At 34.3% G+C, this 19,803-nt stretch overlaps 2 protein-coding genes and 1 long non-coding RNA gene across 11 annotated transcripts; all 3 read right to left on the reverse strand.

Moving 5' to 3' along the window:
- Positions 1–1,343: 1,343 nt before the first annotated feature.
- LOC107896263 (uncharacterized) lies at positions 1,344–5,054 on the reverse strand. Its single transcript, XR_001683664.2, has 2 exons — positions 4,898–5,054; positions 1,344–4,581 (listed from the first exon to the last, which is right to left on the reverse strand). It is a non-coding gene; the product is annotated as an uncharacterized lncRNA (long non-coding RNA).
- Positions 5,055–7,017: 1,963 nt separating this feature from the next.
- LOC107896264 (MATH domain and coiled-coil domain-containing protein At3g58270) lies at positions 7,018–9,377 on the reverse strand. 2 transcript variants are annotated; one of them, XM_041078023.1, is made up of 5 exons: positions 9,179–9,377; positions 8,851–9,052; positions 8,601–8,693; positions 7,818–8,125; positions 7,018–7,745 (listed from the first exon to the last, which is right to left on the reverse strand). In XM_041078023.1, exons 2-5 carry the CDS (start codon positions 8,861–8,863, stop codon positions 7,092–7,094), a joined length of 1,068 nt encoding a protein of 355 aa, XP_040933957.1. In that variant the 5' UTR covers positions 8,864–9,052; positions 9,179–9,377; the 3' UTR covers positions 7,018–7,091. The 2 variants fall into 2 exon arrangements, with proteins under 2 accessions (XP_040933957.1, XP_016676868.2); XM_016821379.2 differs by having other exon boundaries at positions 8,601–8,758; positions 9,179–9,367.
- A 1,910-nt stretch (positions 9,378–11,287) lies between these two features.
- Positions 11,288–18,804, reverse strand: LOC107896265 (ubiquitin C-terminal hydrolase 12). Of its 8 annotated transcripts, none has more exons than XM_041078025.1 (9): positions 18,586–18,804; positions 18,138–18,399; positions 17,958–18,026; positions 17,553–17,875; positions 13,484–14,069; positions 13,261–13,390; positions 13,006–13,172; positions 12,190–12,497; positions 11,288–12,117 (listed from the first exon to the last, which is right to left on the reverse strand). In XM_041078025.1, the coding sequence occupies exons 5-9, from the start codon at positions 13,488–13,490 to the stop codon at positions 11,836–11,838; spliced, it is 894 nt and encodes a 297-aa protein (XP_040933959.1). In that variant the 5' UTR covers positions 13,491–14,069; positions 17,553–17,875; positions 17,958–18,026; positions 18,138–18,399; positions 18,586–18,804; the 3' UTR covers positions 11,288–11,835. The 8 variants fall into 8 exon arrangements, 7 of the variants coding, with proteins under 7 accessions (XP_040933959.1, XP_040933958.1, XP_016676872.2 ...); XM_041078024.1 differs by having other exon boundaries at positions 17,543–17,875; XM_016821383.2 differs by having other exon boundaries at positions 17,958–18,399; positions 18,586–18,766.
- Positions 18,805–19,803: the final 999 nt, after the last annotated feature.

Below are 19,803 nucleotides of genomic sequence, written 5' to 3' on the forward strand. Positions count from 1 at the left end.
AACAAAATAATTAATATGATAAACTTGATTTGATAATTTACTTGTTTTAAAACAGTTTATTTGATTCACATAAATATTTTTAAAAAATTCAACCTTTAACAAAAATTAATAATTTTAATTTAAAATATAAATATTATTGGTATTTAATTTAATCAAAATATTTAGATAAAGTATTCTATTTTAATAATTAATTAATGGACTTTTACTTTAATAACGACTTTTATATTAACGAGAATAAAAAATAAAAATATTATTATTTGATATTAATGAAAAATAAGATAAAATAGTTAATTAAAAATTATTAAGGATACAAGTGTTTTTCACAATTTGCAATTTTAGAGTTGATATTTTTATAAATAGATAGATAAAAATATTAAATTAAACGTCAGTTACTAAAAAAATACGAACATAAAATAATATTAAATTAAACGTCAGTTATTAAAAAAAATACGAACATAAAATAATATTAAAACATAAGTACATGATACAGAAAAAATAAGTAAAATACAACATAAAGTAGATAATAAAAAACTAACACAAATATGATATGATTGCAACAATGTCTCAAAATCATTGTAATACAAATTACTAGCATATAAAAATTATAAAGAACAAGAAAAGAAAGCATCAATTTAACTGAATAGGCACTAATATTGTTGCATAATCTCAATGTTGCGGATTGTAACACCTCCAACTTAGTTTAAGTTAAAAACGTTAAATTCGATTTCCAAAGTAATATTGTAAAGTCATTCTTTTATTTGCGTTGATTTATAAGGAAATCGCTCTTCTATTTTTAGAAAAAAATTTATTATTTAAAACCGATTTTACTTAATAATTCAATTACAATATTATTATGATGGCATTCTAAAAGACGGTTGTAATTTTTGAAAAAAAATTTTATCAAAAATTTTAAGTATTTTGAAAAGCTGTGAAAAACTTTTTATGACGAATGTTAATTGTCTAAACCATCTAGCATGCAATTATCAGATTTTTAATTAAATATCATGTTAAACATAAATATCTTAAATAATCTTAAACCTATAATCTAAGGGCAGAAAATAATTAATAATTACAACCCACAAATAAAATGATTATAAAAAGCTTTAATGAAAACTTTTACAATAATAAAACAAGCTGCTAATTCCAGGTTCTTTCAATGCTATTTTGAGTCTTAATTTTCTATGTTATCCTAGAGGTTAAGAAAAATGAAGAAAGTTTATAACAATTTAGCGTGAGTTTAAATTATAAATCATTATATATAATTATACAATCAATTAAAGCATTAATTGATAGCATAATAGCGAATTAAACATAACAAATGGAACATATAGTGAACCAATGTATATACTAAAATGAAATATTATAAACAAGATTTTTCGAAACTACTAATCAAATCAATCAAGTCATTGATTATACAATTCAACTAATTCGTCCCGTTCAACTAAATAAAACATGCTAATAATTATAATTCAACACAAAAAAATTATATATGTTATTAAAACATAACTAATACAGAAACAAAAAAAAAACCCACTTTTATTGATAAGGTGTGATTGCTTGTTGTTCAGAAAGAAACTTTAAGCTCTGGTGATTTGTTTTGATAAAGAAATGTTGGCCGACCAAATAAGAATGTCATTTCTTCACCGCAAGCAAGACCTTGTCATAGATGGACAAGGCCTAATACTTAACTCCCAATGCCTTACTGAAGTATGCTATTGGCCGGCCATTTTGTTGCAAAACAGCCCCAACCCCTTGACCACTAGCATCGGTTTCCACACAAAAGGGTTCTTGAAAATTTGGTAATGCAAGAACCGGGGCCTGACAAACGACCTTCTTGAGCTGATCGAAAGCAATTTGTTCCTGCACTATCTATTGCCATGGTACATCATTTTTTAGCAAAACAGTAAGGGGCTTAACCAACAGACCATAACCTCGAAGAAAGCGTTTGTAGTACCCGGAGAGTCCCAAAAACCCTCGCAACTCATTGACTGATGTCAGTGGAGACCAATCTAACACACCATCCACTTTGGTACGATCCATGCTAACCACTCCTTGAGAAATCACGTGGCCAAGGTATTCAACCTGTGTAGCACCAAAAATACACTTGGACTTCTTAGCATAGAGCTGGTTAGACCGCAACACTTGAAGCACCTATTGCAAATGGACTAAATGATCAGCCCACCTTTGTGAATAAACGAGTATGTCATCAAAGAAAACAAGAAAAACTTTCTCAAACAGGACCGAAATATCGAATTCATCAAAGACTGGAAGCTCGATGGAGCATTGGTCAGGCCAAATGGCATGACCAAGAATTCATAATGACCCGTATGAGTTTTAAAAGTTGTTTTGTACACATCTTGCTCATACATTCGAATCTGGTGGTTGCCCGAACGCAAATCCAATTTGGAGAAAAATTGTGCTTGCCCCATTTCATCTAGAAGCTCCTCAATGATTGGAATAGGAAATTTATCTTTGACTGTCAATTTGTTAAGTTGCCTATAGCCCACACACAACCGCCAACTGCCATCCTTCTTTTTGACCATCACCATAGAGATGCGAATGGACTGTTGCTATCCCGAATTATGCCCGCATCTAACATTTCTTGTATCAACTTCTCTATTTCTATTTTTTGAACTGCTGGATATCGATAAGGTCGCACTTTGACAACCTTGGACTCATCCATCAAGGGAATTCGATGATCCTGCAATCGGTTTGGTGGTAAACCTATAGGAAGTTGGAAGATGTCTTCAAAGTTAGCAAGAAGACCTTCCAAATCAAGTGGAAGCTGAGCTAGTTGCATTGTAAGATTAGTCTGATCACAAGAAGTCAGTAACATCGGACACGGGCCATTATCGGCCAAACTTAAGCACTTAGCAAGTTGGTTACTGGAAACAATCTGAAGTGAGCCTGGTACAATACCTTACAACACACAGTCCTGTTCCATGTGTTTAAATTGCATGGTCAAACTGGAAAAATTCCACACAATTGGACTAAGGGATAACAGCCACTGAATGCCAAGCACCAAATCAAACCCTTTTACTGACAAAATTAGAAAATCAGTAGTAATCTGATAACCCTACGTCTCTCATGAAACTGTTCTACATAATCCTTGAGTAGATAGTCGAACCCCATTTCCTACCATTACTCGCAAAGTACTACTCAGCTCCACCACTAAATTCAGCCTTTTATCCACCTTAAGTCGACAAAATTGTGTGTACTCCCAGAATCCACCAACACAACTACTTCAGTGTGGTCAATAACAGCTGAGGAACGCATGGTATTAGGTCCTTGTAAACCCTACAAAGCATACAACGACAACACGGGACTCTCCGAAATCGGATCCATTAAGTCCGATGGTTCAAGATAATCCGAAGACCCTTCAGATGATGGACTTTTAACATCAGATCCTTGTTCCTACATTGGTTCAATAACAAGTTGATACATTTGGGACTTAGAACACTTATGGCGTGGAAAGTATTTCGAACCACACCAAAAACAAAGGCCCTTCTTTTGTCTATCATCCAATTCTGCTTGGGACAAAGACTTAGATGGAATTCTTTGTCCCGTGTTACCTTGCACCGACCCCCTTTTGAAGGCGAACTCCCCATTCCTTGTTGTACTCGTAAAGTAAGAAATAAAGGTCGCGATGAACTAAAGCCACTGCCAGTACTAAACCCCTTCTTTGATGGTCCACACACAATATTTTCAACCTGCCTAGCTAGGTTGTAACCTTCCATCAACGATTGAGGTTTAAACAGCCTGAGATACTGCCCAATTTTCGGCTTCAAATTACTGATGAATATACTCAAAGCATAAGATTCAGGCAAGCTTAACTGATTTAACAAACTCAAAAATCCATCACGAAACTGATCACCGGATCCATGTTACTTGAGAGTTACTAACTCAGTCATGGGATCGAGAAAAAAGTCAAAACCAAAACGCTCCCTAATCTTCCTAGCATACAGCTCCCAAGTTAACTGATGTAACCCTTCATACCTCTGTACAAAGAAGTGATGCCAGTTTAATGCCCTCTAAATGTAACATGACCACCCTAATCTTAGAATGATCACTGACACTTTCGGCTTCAAAATATTGGTCTAGTTTAGACCACCGGCCTCTAAAATTCTCACCATCAAAACGCGAACAGTCAACTCGAAAAGAAATATTTACAGTTTCGACTGTACCTCCACGTGAAGACATACTCGAGTGTCCCAAATCTGGCATCGGAGACACTATGAGACGTTCTTTCGCAAAAAACCCAGAAGGAGAACCTAAAATTCCCTTCCCTTTCTCGACGCCAACCCAGTAACTAGAACAGGAGGAACCTGCCCAAAATACTGCTCAAACAACAAATGAAGCTCAGATCTAAGCTCAGATCGTATCTCTGACCGGACTTCCGACTTAAGTCCCTCTTGGAAATCCTTCAACCTCGCGTCAATCCTAGCGTCCAACTGAGAAAACTTAACTTGCAGCTGAGCAAGTTCCCCTTGCATCATACCAAGCTCTTTCTGCACCTTGGTCGTCACTTCTTCCACAATCATGAGGATCGAGAAGCTCTGATACCTTTGTTATGGAGAGAATCTGAAGCAACAAAATAGAGAGAAAAAGAGAAGAAGTCGACGGGAGAAGAAAAGAGAGTTCTGAAATTTCTAATTCAAAAACTTCATAACCGTTTTCTGGCCTTCAATTACCAGTTTTAAATAGACTAAACTTATCATTTAACTAATACAAAAAAACGCACCGTATAACTAAAATGAAAGTAGAAATAAACGCAGTGTTCAGAACAAGAAAAATAATAGTAATAACAAAAATAGGAAATATGAAAATGGAACCATTCCATAATAGTAGGTTCATAATTATAAGTAGAAGCTATCTAGCTATATATATATATTAATACCTTCCATTATGAGATAAAGTGGAGGTAGAAGATGCTATCTGCACAACGTCGAGAGGAAGATTCAAGGTTTCCTTTCCTAACGAGCGATGTTCCTCCTTTGATTATTGACAATTCGAGTCTTTTCGTTTTTAGCCTTATTGACTTTAACAATTCTTTTTTCCTTTTTCAAAGACCTTATTGCTTAAGCTACTTAGCCTTTAAGCGGTTAAATTTTATTATTAGTCCTTATTTTATCTTAAATTACTAATTTAGTCCTTATACTTTAGTTTTACATTTTTAGTTTTTTAGTTTTTCAAATTTTAAAATTTTAGTCTTGATAATTTTTTCTCGACTTGATAATCTTGTTAAATTTATTAAATTAAATTCTATTATTTTCAAAATTTTATACAACAAATATATATTATCACATACTTAATATCTAGATTATTATTTATATATAAATACTCATAAAAAATTGTCATTTTACTTATTAAATTTAATGGCTAGTAATGATTAAATTTTCAAAATTAAAAAAAATAGGAAAAAATTAAATTATAAAACAATGATTAAACAAAGAAATTACTCTTACAATTCACTAAAAGATATTTTTCCTCAAGATGTATAAACCCTAATCCCATTCAGCTGTAGGTAAACATGGAACCAGCTGGCTTGAGCAACTCGACACATGTGCTGCAATTTGGCAACAGGTGTCCTTTGTTGGGTCAAGATTGATAGTGATTAGCGTTTTAGTGTTAGAAACCTTTTTAGAGTTTAAACTGTAATTTATTAAGAATTAAATGAGATTAAAAGGTTCTATATTATCCTTAGAAAAGAGCATGAGAAAAAGAAAGAAAAAAAAAAGGAAGATAGAAAATGAAATACAAGAAGAGATGGGGCCAATTAGTAATAAACGAGACAAATCCTAGCCATGGGAGGCAATGACAAAATCATTAACTGTCGGAAAAATCCTGCATAAAGTCAAAACTATGGACCATGAGCAACTCTTAGCTCTTGGCAAAGAGCAAATCCTGGGTTGAGGAGATAATCATGTGGAGAGCCTACTGACGAACGGGAAAGAGAGCATGCAATGGGTCGTGTGTTTTTTTTTTTTTAATAAAAATTTTGTTGATATAATGATACAATAAGCAATTATAAAGCAGAGGACTAGGGGTGAGTAAAATCTGATTCGATTCGAAAGATTCGATAAAAAATTTGAATTTTAAATTAAATAGTTCGAGTTATTTGAGTTAATCAAGTTATTTAGATTAACTCGAATAAAAAATTAAGTTTTCGGTTTAACTCGAATATGAATTACACAATTCGAGTTATCCGAAAATCCGAATAAAAAAAGACAAAACTACATAGTTTTGATAAATGTTTATTTTATTAAAAGTTAAAATTTAAAATAATTAAGTTAAAAGGTAAAACTACGTCGTTTTGATAAATGTTTACTCATTAAGTTAAAAGACTAAATCATTATATTGTTCGTGTAGTTAAATAATGTTGTACTTCATCTACCAGTTAAATAATCGGTCTATCTAAACACAACATTAAGTATAAATAATAGGATTCGTTAATTCGACTCGATTTGACTCGAAATTTTTTGACTTGATTCGATTCGATTCGAAAAAATTTCAAATTGAGTTTGGTTGCTAAAATAAGATTTGTCAACTCGACTAACTCGAAAATTTTTGACTCAATTCGACTCGACTCGATCGAATACTCACCCCTAGAGAAGACCGTGATTATCACGGAGACTGGTTCACTTTATTTTTATTCAGTTGAAGAGTTGGAGATTGTAAAGAATGAAGGTAAGGTAAATTGGTGAAGTATAGGCTTAGTATTTAATTGTTTAAATTTCATTGTATCATTCTAGTAACGCCTGAAGTGTTATTCCTACCTTATTGTGCATATATAATATAAGTAAAGAACTATTCATCCATTAGTAACATTATGGTAAAAGTCCAGACTTGAAAATACCATATACAACATAATATATGATTTTTTTTAATACAAGTTACTAACATATAATGATTTTAAAAAATGTTGATTTCAGTATTAACTTGTTAGATGCTAATGTTATTGTAGACTTCTGAAAGTTGTATATTTATATATCCTTCATTCAATTTAAGGAGAGAAAATGAATCAAGGATGTATGCATATAATATAAAGTCTTGCACAAAACACCATTACTACAAAATTTCCTCCATAGTTTCTAAATCTTTCCTTTAATGGAAGAGATGAAATCTTTGATTCTTCCCCATTCAGCCAAAACAATACTCTCTTCCTCCTCGGCAACCTTGGCCATGGCCTCATACTCTGCCCATTGCTTTTCCAATGCTTCCAACTCCATTTTCATTTCCTTGGAACTTTTAAATATCTCCTTCCGTTCAGCCAACATATTCTCCCTTTCCTTTTGTGCTTCTTCAACTTGTACATGGAGGGCAGCTAGTTTTTTCTCTACCTGTTTCACCTCTGATTCCACCTCCTTATATCTGATTACATTACGATCCAATTTATGCGTAATTGTCAACTTAATAGATTCCTTCTCAGTAAGGAAATTCTTGTCCTGCAATGCTTTCGCTGCTCGGTCAGCTAGTTCTTTCAAGCTCTCCTCCATGGCCAACAACTCTTTTTTTTGCTCCATTGTAAGGGTGGTAGAGGAACAATCAAAACTAGCTAGTATCTTGAATGCATGCTTAAGTGGAGAAAGCTTCCCTGAATCGTAAAAATTAACCGGGGTCATATTCAAGGCTTTTTCTACTTTAGCCAGTGCTTCCTTTGCTTCTTCTCGAGAAAAAATAGTGTTGAAGCTCCAAAGCTTAGACTCTAAGCTGGTGAAGAATGTGTTCATATCTTCCTCAGTAGGCTGAAATGGTGGAATGGAAATCATACTGATACATAAATGCATTAATATTACCAACTAAGTTAGCTGACTTACCATAATCTGGCAATAAGGTGGAGTTGGTGAAGGATTAGTGATTTCAACTGCTTTGGTTGATGTAGTTCTCTGGTTGTCCATGGCTGCCTTAACACAATCAGATTCCTTGGTCTTAAGTTTATCCGAATCAGTTTTGACTATCAATTCGTGTGAAATAAATCCAATACTCCTATCAGTGAAAACGTAGGCTTCAACCAAGCATGCATCATTGACGAGATAACCTCTTTCAGGGTTGCGTAATTCAGTAAGAGGTAAGAATGAAGGGAAGCCCCAATTATCCGCATTCACATTGAACACATGTGTAGTGACTGCCAAAAGCAGCAAGAGTGTCTATCATCACCAACCACTTGAGTCATTGAAGAGTGTCTATCATCACCACCGTGCCAGGCACAGGTGGAGAGGCTTACAAAATGAATGCTCAGCCCCCAAAGCAGATAAAGGCAAAATACCCAAAACAAAAAATGAAGCTGAACAAGGGATTTTGATCAAGAACAATCAGGAAACCAAATTATAAGTAACTTCGTTTTCCTAAAGCTTTAACGAAGAAGTGACCCAAGATAAATAACAAAAAGAATTGAATTATATAATTGGTTCATGTAGTCACCCTTAAGAGCTAGCATTCAGTATACTATAACCATCTTTGTATGAAAACAAATAAATTAGAATCAAATACCTATTACCCATAGTGATTAGATGTGTTTTGTACACTCATTAACTAAGAACAACCATAAAAATGCTGATCCTTTGTTCTAAAGAGATGTTATTGATTTAACAAAAAAATACCTTCCGTAATGGAAAGTTCACGATCAAATTGGTCGATCACTGCTAATCCGAAATGGGCATATCTGATCCATCCAGCAGGCAAAGTTGATGAATCTGCAACACCTAAATAAATTGACAAATGATCCACAGCGTCCCCCTTGGGGTAGATAATAAATCGCCTGCCAAATAAGTTGGCTAATCCAAGTCATGGGACATAATCATAAAATGCAAATTAAAAAACATAACCGAAAAGAACGAAAATCAACGTTACCATTTGTTGCCATCAACAGTGAAATTTTTAGAGCAAAGCTTCTTGTCTTGAATAGTGGAGAAGTTCTCAATCCTCCATGTGACCTTCGTTACTTGTCCATTAACATCCATAGACTTACTATGAACATCACTCAAAACTTCAATCTTCCATGTCACCTTCGTTATTTGTTCATTAACATCCATAGGCTTAGACTTACAATCCACTGCACTCAAATTTCAGTAAAAAAACAGGGCTTGGATTAGAGAAGTTGGAAATGCAAAACAAAATGTAGGGTTCATAATTATAAGTAGAAGCTATCTAGCTATTATCTATATATATATATTAATACCTTCAATTATGAGATAAAGTGGAGGTAGAAGTTGCTATCTGCACAACTTCGAGAGGAAGATTCAAGGTTTCCTTTCCTAGTGAGCGATGCTCCTCCTTTGATTATTGACAATTCGAGTCTTTTCGTTTCCCATAAAGTCAGTCTTATTGACTTTTAACAATTCTTTTTTTCTTTTTCAAAGACCTTATTGCTTAAGCTACTTATCCTTTAAGCGGTTAAATTTTGTTATTAGCCCTTATATTATATTAATTTACTAATTTAGTCCTTATACTTTAGCTTTACATTTTTAGTTCTTTAGTTTTCCAAATTTTAAAATTTTAGTCTTGATAATTTTTTTTCTTACTTGATAATCTTGTTAAATTTATTAAATTAAATTATATTATCTATAAAATTGTATACAAAAAATATATATTATCACATGCATAATATCTAGATTATTATTTATATATAAATACTCATAAAAAATTTTCATTTTAGTTATTAAATTTAATGGCCAGTAATGATTAAAATTTCAAAATTAAAAAAAATAGGAAAAAAAATTATAAAACAATGATTAAACAAAAAAATTACTCTTACAATTCACTAAAAGTTATTTTCCCTCAAGATGTATAAACCCTAATCCCATTCAGCTGGTAGCTAAGCTTGGAACCAGTTGGCTTGAGCAACTCGACACATGTGATGCAATTTGGCAACAGGTGTCCTTTCTTGGGTCAAGATTGATAGTGATTAGCGTTTTAGTGTTAGAAACCTTTTTAGAGTTGAAACTGTAATTTATTAAGAATTAAATGAGACTAAAAGGTTCTATATTATCCATAGAAAAGAGCATGAGAAAAAGAAACAAAAAAAAAAAAAGAGAGAGAAAGTGAAATATACGAAGAGTTGGGGCCAAGCAGTAATAGACGAGACAAATCCTAGCCATGGGAGGCAATGACAAAATCATTGACTATCGGAAAAATCCTGCATAAAGTCAAAACTATGGACCATGAGCAACTCTTAGCTCTTGGCAAAGAGCAAATCCTGGGTGGAGGAGATAAACGTGTGGAGAGCCTACTGATGAACGGGAAAGAGAGCATGTAATGGGTAGTGTTTTTTTTTTTTTAATAAAAATTTTGTTGATATAATGATACAATAAGCAATTATAGAGGAGAAGGCCGTGATTATCACGGAGACCGGTTCACTTTATTTTTATTGAGGTGAAGAGTTGGAGATTGTAAAGAATGAAGGTTGAGAGCTGAAGGTAAGGTAAATTGGTGAAGTATAGACTTGATAATTTTGGAGAGTCCTGGAAGGTATTTATAGACGAGAGTTTTGTGTAATACGATGTTAAGTGTTAGACTAATTTTATAATTATCATTATGGAATGTGTAATGTGTGGTATAAATGTCATCGATAGGATGAGAATATCTGTAATAAAATAAATTTGATCATTTATTCAGACTCGATGACTTGGAACTTATTCGAATGGTAATGGTTGTGGTGGGTGAGTTCTAGATTTGTTGCCCATCGTCTTGTTGTTGGAGTATCCTTTTTACTTACTACGTGGCCTCACACTAAATCTCACAGAACTTGATGTTATATTCTGTTTTGAAAGTAGCTTCTATTGAAGTATATAAGGTGCCTAGGCAATATTTCTCTAACTAAAGTAGTTTGTTTTTGCAGAAAGAAAACATTGAAGATTTCAAATATTTTAGGGAGGTGGATGTATAATGATATGAACAAGAGGGACAATGATCATGTATCGAAATCCATTTTTTTTTCTGTAAAGGACATCTAAATCATCTATTAGACTCTCTTTTTTTTCTTGTAAATGAACTCAATTTTATCAACAACAGAAACGAAATCAATTTAATAACAACTTTGTCATTCAATTTCACTCGCATTGCCCACAAGCGGAATAAAAAAATATGGTACAGATCTAAAGAAAAATCTCAACATGAGCTTTGAAATAATGACATTTCTTATATGATAGATAAATGAAATTCTAACTTCAGCTCAGTTTTTCAGTTTATTCCTAAGTTTATGTTTAATAAACTGCTAAAAAATAAGTGTTGAAAAAAATTAAATTATTTAATAAAAGGATAATATAATCATAAATGAAATTGAATAAAATAAAAAATAATTAAATTCATTGTCTATTAAATTATAATGATGTTGTAGGCTTCTGGAAATTGTATATTTATATATCCTCCATTCAGTTTAAATAAGAAAAAGGGGAAAGGAGAGAAAATGATGCATATAATATTAAGTCTTGCACAAAACACCATTACTACAAAGTTTCCTCCAAAGTTTCTAAATCTTTCCTTTAATGGAAGAGATGAAGTCTTTGATTCTTCCCCATTCAGCCTCAACAATATTCTCTTCCTCCTCAGCAACCTTGGTTTTGACCTCATACTCAGCCCAATGTTTTTCCAATGCTTCCAACTCCATTTTCATTTTCTTGGAGCTTTTAAATATCTCCTTCCGTTCAGCCAACATGTTCTCCCTTTTCTTTTGTGCTTCTTCAACTTGTACATGGAGGACAGCAACCTCAGATTCAACCTCCTTATATCTGATTAGATTACAATCCAATTTATGCGTAATCGTCAACTTAATAGATTCCTTCTCAGTAAGGCAATTCTTGTCCTGCAATGCTTTTGCTGCTCGGTCAGCTAGTTCTTTCAAGCTCTCCTCCATGCCCAACAACTCTTTTTTTTGCTCAATGTAAGGGTGGTAGAGGAACAATCAAAACTAGCTAGTATATTGAATGCATGCTTAAGTGGAGAAAGCTTCCATGCCTCGTAAAAATTAACCGGGGCCATATTCAATGCTTTTTCTACTTTAGCCAGTGCTTCCTTTGCTTCTTCTCGAGAAAAAATAGTGTTGGAGCTCCAAAGCTTAGACTCTAAGCTAGTGAAGAATGTGTTCATATCTTCCTCAGTAGGCTCCTCAGGTTCAGTAGCCTGAAATGGTGGAAAGGCATTCATAGTGACACATAAATGCATTAACATTAACAACAAATTCAGCTGACTTACCATAATCTGGCAAGAAGGTGAAGTTGGTGAAGGATTAGTGATTTCAACTGGTTTGGTTGATGTAGTTTTCTGGTTGTCCATGGCTGCCTTAACACAATCGGCTTCCTTAGTCTTAAGTTTATCCGCATCAGTTTTGACTATTAATTCATGTGATATAAAACCAATTTTCCTATCAGTGAAAACGTAGGCTTCAACTAAGCATGTATCATTGACGAGATAGCCTCTTGTTGGGTTGTGTAATTCACTAAAAGGTAAGAATGAAAGGAAGCCCCAACAAGTAACACTACACGTGAAATCTTTCATAATGACTGCCAAAAGCAAGAGTATATATCATCACCAAACACTTGAGTAAACAAACTAATGACAGATTCTTTAAAAAAGAATGGCATAGGTAACATGTTTGGCATTTGTCTGTTTTAACCATGCCAAAGCCTCAAACAAGCTGAGCTACTGGGGAACAATGGGAGGTTACTTCTCATAGAATTCAATTCCTGCTTTCAACACAAGATCAATATGAATTCAAAGTGTCCGATTCTAGTACATTTTTTCTGTTTCTATGTATGAATGTACGTATGTAGGTATGTATGTGCAAAGAAGGGACCAAGTAAATAACAAAAAGAACTGAATTACACAATTGGTTCATGAAGTCACCCTTAAGAGCTAGGGATGACCCTTCCCCGATTATACTATGATAATTTTTGTATGAAAATAAATAATTTTTTAGAATCAAATAACCATTACTCATTAAATAAGAACAACCGTAAAATGTTATTCCTTTGTCTATGTTATAGAAATGCCATTGCTGCAACAAACTACCTAGTGTTTTCGAATTTTCACGATGGAATTGGTCGATGACTGCTAATCCGAAATGGGCATATCTACTCCATCCGGAAGGCAAAGTTGCTGAATCTGCAACAGCGAAAAAAATAGACCAAAAACCCAAATTTTTCCCCTTGGTCCCCCTTGGGTAGATAATAAGTCGCCTGCCAAATAAGTTTGCAAATCCAAGTCATGCATGGGAGTTAAAAAGCAAATTAAAACATAACCAAAAAGAAGAAAAATCCAAGTTACCATTTGTTGCCATCAACAGTGAAAATTTCAGAGCAGAGCTTTTTGTCTTTAATTCTGGAGAAGTTCTCAATCCTCCATGTGACCTTCGTTACTTGTCCATTAACATCCCTAGGATTAAGGTCCCTATACCCTGCACTCAAATTTTCAGTAAAAAAACAAAAGACAGGGGTTTAGACAATGGAGGCTTCATGATTATAAACAGAAGCTATATATATATTAATACCTTCCATTATGAGATAATGTGGAGGTAGAAGATTCTATCTGCAAGCACAACTTCGAGTGGAAGAATCAGGGGGTTTCTAACGAGCGACGCTCCTTCTTTGACAATTCACAATTAATGTCTTTCACTTTCCCATATAGTCTGTCTTGATGACATTTTAAAGGCCTTATTGCCTCATCTACTTAGCCTTTAAGCGGTTAAATTTTATTATTAGCCTCTATATTATCCATAAATTACTAATGTAGTCCCTATACTTTAGCTTTAAATTTTTAGTTTATGCAATTTTTCAAAATTTGAAATTTTAGACTTGTTAAAACTTTTTTTGACGGAATAGTTATATTTGTCAAGTTCTATTATTTTTTAAATTTTATACAACAAATATATATTATAACATATGTAATATCAAATTTTTTTTCAACCATTTATTATTGAAGGTCTGCTACCCTAGCACGCGAGAATTCTGCCGCTCTGGCACGTTTTTAGGTTTTTTTTGTTTTGCTCTCTTGTTTGTTCGGCTGATAGGAGGCAAATACGTCATTCAATATTGTTTCTGCACCTACACGATTGTTTTCTGGTTAGTTCCCTTCGCCTGCAATCAATGGAAATTGGGTTAGCGGGGCTAACGCTGAATGAGGATGAAGAGGCAGTATTACAAATTCAAGATGAGTTGATCCCGAATGGAGAGGAGGAGGTTTTCAGGTTAGTGGGCTGTTTTTTAACAGCTAGTATCATTCATTTTCCAGCTATGAAAAGTACTATGACCAATCTCTTGCATCCCGTTCGGGGTGTTTAAATACGGGATTTGGGAGACAGGCGTTATTTGTTCCAATTTTATCATGTTATGGATATGAAAAGGGTCTTGAAAGGGGCGCCTTGGACATTTAATAATCATATACTAATGTTACATGTAGTACAGTGGGGGGAGGATCCTTTACAAGTGCTGTTATTTCTGACGCCGTTTTGGGTACAGATCCATGATGTTCCTATCGGCCTATTCTCTGAAAGTCTGGCAGTGCAGTTGGTTAATTTTGTTGGAAGTTTTCTTGAATATGATGCATCGAATTTGGGGAAAGAAAACAGAAACTATATCCAAGTAAGAGTCCAGATTGATGTTAGACGCCCGTTGAAAAGGAAAAAACAGATCATGTATCGAGGAAGTTGCACATATGTGAAATTTAAGTATGAGCGATTATCTTTATTTTGTTTTTATTGTGGACGCTTGGGTCATAGTGATTCAATTTGTGAAGGAAAGATGGCGTTGGGTGTGGAAGTTGCTAAGTTGGGATGGGATCTATCGCTGAAAGCTCAATCTAGAAGGGCTTTATCCATGAACAGTGTTTAACTAGCTATCTTCGGCGGCTACCAATACGCAAGCCAACCGAATGCAATGAAAATCTTAAGTTGGAATGTCCGTGGATTGGGGAGTTCACGGACTGTACGCAGACTTCGGCACATGCTAAAGACACAGAATCCCCAAATAGTCTTCTTTATAAAGACCAAGTTATACAAGAGTTATATTGAGAAAGTTCGTTTTATGTGTGGTTTTTCACATGGAATTAAAATTGATCTGGAGGGTACTAGAGGGTTATGTTTGGCCTGGAGAAACGAGACTTCTGTCACACTTCAAAGCTTTTCTAAAAGGCATATTGATGTTATGATAAATGATAGTGAAGTGAGAGGTGTATGGCGATTCATGGGATTCTATGGTTCCCCTTATACACACGATAGAGAGGACTCTTAGGCTATCTTGGGGAATTTGTATACTGGAGAGGGAATCCCTTGGTTGGTGTGCCGGGATTTTAATGAAATCATGTATGGGTTTGAAAAAAAGAAAAGACTACCACGAGACGAAAGGCAAATGGAAAGGTTTCGTAATGCATTGGCAGAATGTCAGTTGACAGATGTCGGGTTCTCAGGTAACTGGTTCACATGGGAGAGGAGAAATTTACCTGAAACAAATATTCGAGAACAACTAGATAGAGGAGATGCAAATGGGGAGTGGTTAAATTTGTTCAGAAAGGTTAAGATTTCTCATCTTGTTCACTCTTTTTCTAATCATTGCCCCTTTTTAATTAATAGGGGGAGATTTGACAAAATGGTGAATAAAAAATAGTTTAAGTTTTAAGCCTGATGTATTATAGAGGAATCTTTTGAACAGGAGGTTAGAAATATTTGGCTGGCGTCTTCAGGAGATTTGTTGGAAAAATTAGATACTCTATTAGAATCACTAGATGATGGCGCAAAGATTTACTAATTGCAAGGATATCAGAATTGGCTGAAGCTGATCGGGATGATGCTCATCTGGCAGAAACGATTGACACAAAGATTCAATTGAATCTTGAAATTGATAAAGATGAACATTATTGGGAACAGAGAGCTCGTATTAACTGGCTAAAGTTTAGAGATAGAAACACGTTTTTTTTTCATAGCCATGCGACACACATCGTAGAAGAAATTGCATTCAGAAACTAAAAGATGCTGAAGGGAACGACAAAGATGACGACATTCGGGATATGGAAGGGATTGCAAGATCATATTTTCAAAATCTTTTTATGGTTGAAGCGAGAGGGGATGGTGATCATTTGCTGTCAAGAATTGATAGATGCATTTCAGAGGAGGATAATCAAAGGCTTACGGTGCCGTATAGCCCGAAAGAGATTCAAGAGGCTATTTTCGTATTGGGTCCTACAAAATCCTCTGGTGAAGATGGATTTTCAGCTTTATTTTATCAAAAGTGCTCGCACGTGGTTAGAAGTGATGTAACTAATTTCTTTTTACAGATTTGTAACGAAAGGAGTTTAGCCAGATTAATCACACTCATATAGTACTTATCCCAAAAGTAGCCAATCCGTGTGATATAAAACAGTTTAGGCCAATCAGCTTGTGTAATGTAATTTATAAAATCTTTGCAAAAGCTATTCCCAACCGGCTTAGGAAAGTTATTGAGAAATGCATTGATCTAGCTCAAAGTGCGTTTGTCCCAAAAAGATTGATAACAGACAATATATTGCTGGCTTACGAAATTCTTCACACTCAAGCTGAAGTGGCAGGGTAAAAGAGGTTTTATGGCTGTGAAGCTCGACATGAGCAAGGCATACGACAGGGTCAAATGGAACTTTATCAAATATATAATAATTCGAATGGGGTTTATTGGAAACTAGGTTGATACTATTATGAAGTGCTTAACTTCTGAATCCTACTCGGTTGTAGTTAATGGATATACAGGAGACAGCATTAAACCAGAACGGGGACTTCTCCAAGGAGACCCATTAAGTCCATTCCTTTTTCTATTATGTAGGGAAGGTTTATCTAGTTTGATGCGCCTTGCAACTAAAGAATGATTATTGAAAGGTGTTTAAACTAGCAGAAGTGGACCACAGATTTCGCACTTGCTGTTTGCTGACGATTGTATTTTGTTTAGCGAGGTGACTGGTAGAGGGGACAGAATATTCAAGGGCATCCTACGAGAGTATAGAAGCTGCTTGGGTCAATGTGTAAACTTTGACAAATCTATAGTGTTTTTCAGTAAAAATACATCAGAGGCAAAAGGCGAGGTAGCAAGAGTATTGGGGGTTCGATGTTCAAATGACCCAGAGCGTTAAATTGGGTTGCCTAATATGGTAGGAAGAAAGAAGGCAGCGTCGTTCTAGAATCTAAAAGATCGGATAAAGAAAATAACTGATAATTAGAGTACGAGACACTTATCTCAAGGGGGTAAGGAAGTATTTATAAAGGCCGTTCTCCAAGCCATCTCTACTTATTCAATGGCCTGTTTTTTATTGCCGAAATCATTATGTTTAGAATTAGAAAGCATTATAGCGAGATTTTGGTGGCAAAAAAGTCCTAGCAGAAAAGGAATTCATTGGAGTGTGTGGAGAAATCTTTGCTATTTAAAAGAGGGAGGGGGTCTCGGATTTCGCAATCTTTGCCAGTTTAATATTGTGCTATTAGCAAAGCAAGGTTGGAGAATTCTTTTTTATCCAAATTCATTATTAGCAAGGGTTCTCAAAGCTAAATACTTCCCGCATTCAGATTTTCTTAATGCTCGTTTGGGTAACCTACCTTCACTTACCTGGAAGAGTGTCTGGGCTGCTAAGCGATTGCTGCAGGACGGGTTGTGTTGGAGAGTCGGACGAGGAACCAGAATATCTGTATGGGATGATTGTTGGGTTCCGGGATCCTAACTTTTATTTAATACAGACCAATCTAAAGGATATCTATGGTAAGCTATGGAATTTACAACTACCTGCCAAGATAACAATTACAATATGGAGAATATTTTGGAACTATATCCCTACTCTAGCTAATTTAAAACATAAACGGGTGAGTAATGATGCGGCATGTCCTCGCTGTGGAAGGGGGAAGAAGACATCACCCACATCTTTAGGTATTGTCCTGCAACAGGTGAAATATGGCCATTATTAGATCTGTTGTGGATCAGTGAAAGTACAATTCAAGGATTTTGGGAATGGATTACCTGGGTTTTCAGAATGAGTACCTCTGGGCAATGTAAGGTTTTATGTTGTGGCATGTGGTTTATTTGGAACTCAAGGAATAAATTCATACATGAACAGAAAACAGAAACAGGGAGGGAGTTATCTCTCAAAGTTTAAAACTACATAGCTGAACTCGAAGGGTTGAGGATGAAAACAAGTACCTTAAAACCGAGCAGCAGTTACAGGTATCAAGAGGGAGGAACCAGAGTGACGATTCAGTTCGACGCAGCCTTTGATAGCAGGAATTTTAAGTCGGCATCCGGCCTGCTGGTCTGGGGCAGGGGCGGACGACTCATGGCGACGAAGACAGTTTTACACCAGAATGTTTAGTCTTCATTTGTTACTGAAGCCCTTTTGAGTTTACAGACGGTTAAATTAGGGAGTAAAATGGAGCTCCCCTCTGTGACAGTTATGAGGGATTCCCTAACAATCATTAAGAAGTGCAAAGTCATTAAGAGAGATAAATCAACCATAGGAGCGATTATTCACGATATTCATAATAGAATTAATCGATTTGAAGATATCAGATTTTAGTTTCTAAACAGAACAGAAAATGATTTCACCCATAAGATTGTAGTAGAAGCGTTAAAGTAAAAGGAAGAAACATACCTGGTACGAGGGAGAGACGATTTTTAAGAAGGAAGTTGGAGCAGAGAACCAGATTGAAGAATACAAAGTGAAGAAGGAAATGTAGAGGGTAGCAGGTAATGAGGATATGAAACGGCTACCAAGGGAACAGATGGGACAGATGATGGGAAAAGACTATGGAAAGTGGAGTCCAACTGTTACAAAGTCGACTAGCATTAATTATTTTGATTTCCTTTTTGCATAATATCTGGTTTTGACTTTTCAAAGATGTTTTTGAATTTTGTTTTGCTTTAGTAGTAAACTGATCAAAACAGGTAGGCCTAAGCCCAGGTTGTGATCCAATGTGGGTTTCTTTTTTGAATATTAATAAAAGCTAGTCGAATTTCTTCAAAAAAAAATGTAATGTCATATTAAGTTATTATTTATATAACATTAATAAAAAAGATTATCTCATTTTAATTAATGGAATAACTCAAATTAGGATGATTCTAAAAACTAAGATTTTTATGCACTAATAAAATTTTGTCACATCATCAAATTTTAAAGACATGAAATTATTATTATTATACACTTGTCCATAGAGAAGTAATTTTATGAATCCTTTCCACCACATTTTTCATGGTCCCTTTTCAATTATTTAATAATATTTTAACAATTTTTTTCATGTCATTGACACATAATTTTGGTAATTTTTTTCTCCTGAATCTAGAATATCAAACCCTAAACCAAAAACTTAAAACCTTGAACCCTTGCACCCTAAACTCAAATATTGAACCTCAAACTTGTAATCTATAACCCTAAACTGTTGAACCCAAACCGATAATCTCAAACTTTGAACCTGAACCTTGAATCTCGAACCCAAATCTTAAAGTTAAACCCAAACCTTGAACCTTAAATCTCAAACCCAAATCCTGAATCTCGAGTTTGTGGTTTAAGATAAAATAATTACAAAAATTATATGTGAATGACATGAAAAAAATTACACAAAAATAGAAAATATTAACTTATAAAAAAACAAAATAATTAAAATGTGAAAAAAATAAAATATGTTTGTTTATAATTTTAAAAAATTAATTATTTTAAATAATTTAATTAAAGTTAAATTAAGTTGGAGAAGATATTAGATATAGATGAGTGTATAATAATACATTGTTATCTTTAAAATTTAATGACGTGACACTATTTTATTGGTGCCTAAAAACTATACTTTTTAGGATGATCCTAATATAATTTATTCTC

This window comes from Gossypium hirsutum, chromosome A10, assembly GCF_007990345.1.
Source record: "Gossypium hirsutum isolate 1008001.06 chromosome A10, Gossypium_hirsutum_v2.1, whole genome shotgun sequence".
NCBI lineage: Eukaryota > Viridiplantae > Streptophyta > Magnoliopsida > Malvales > Malvaceae > Gossypium > Gossypium hirsutum.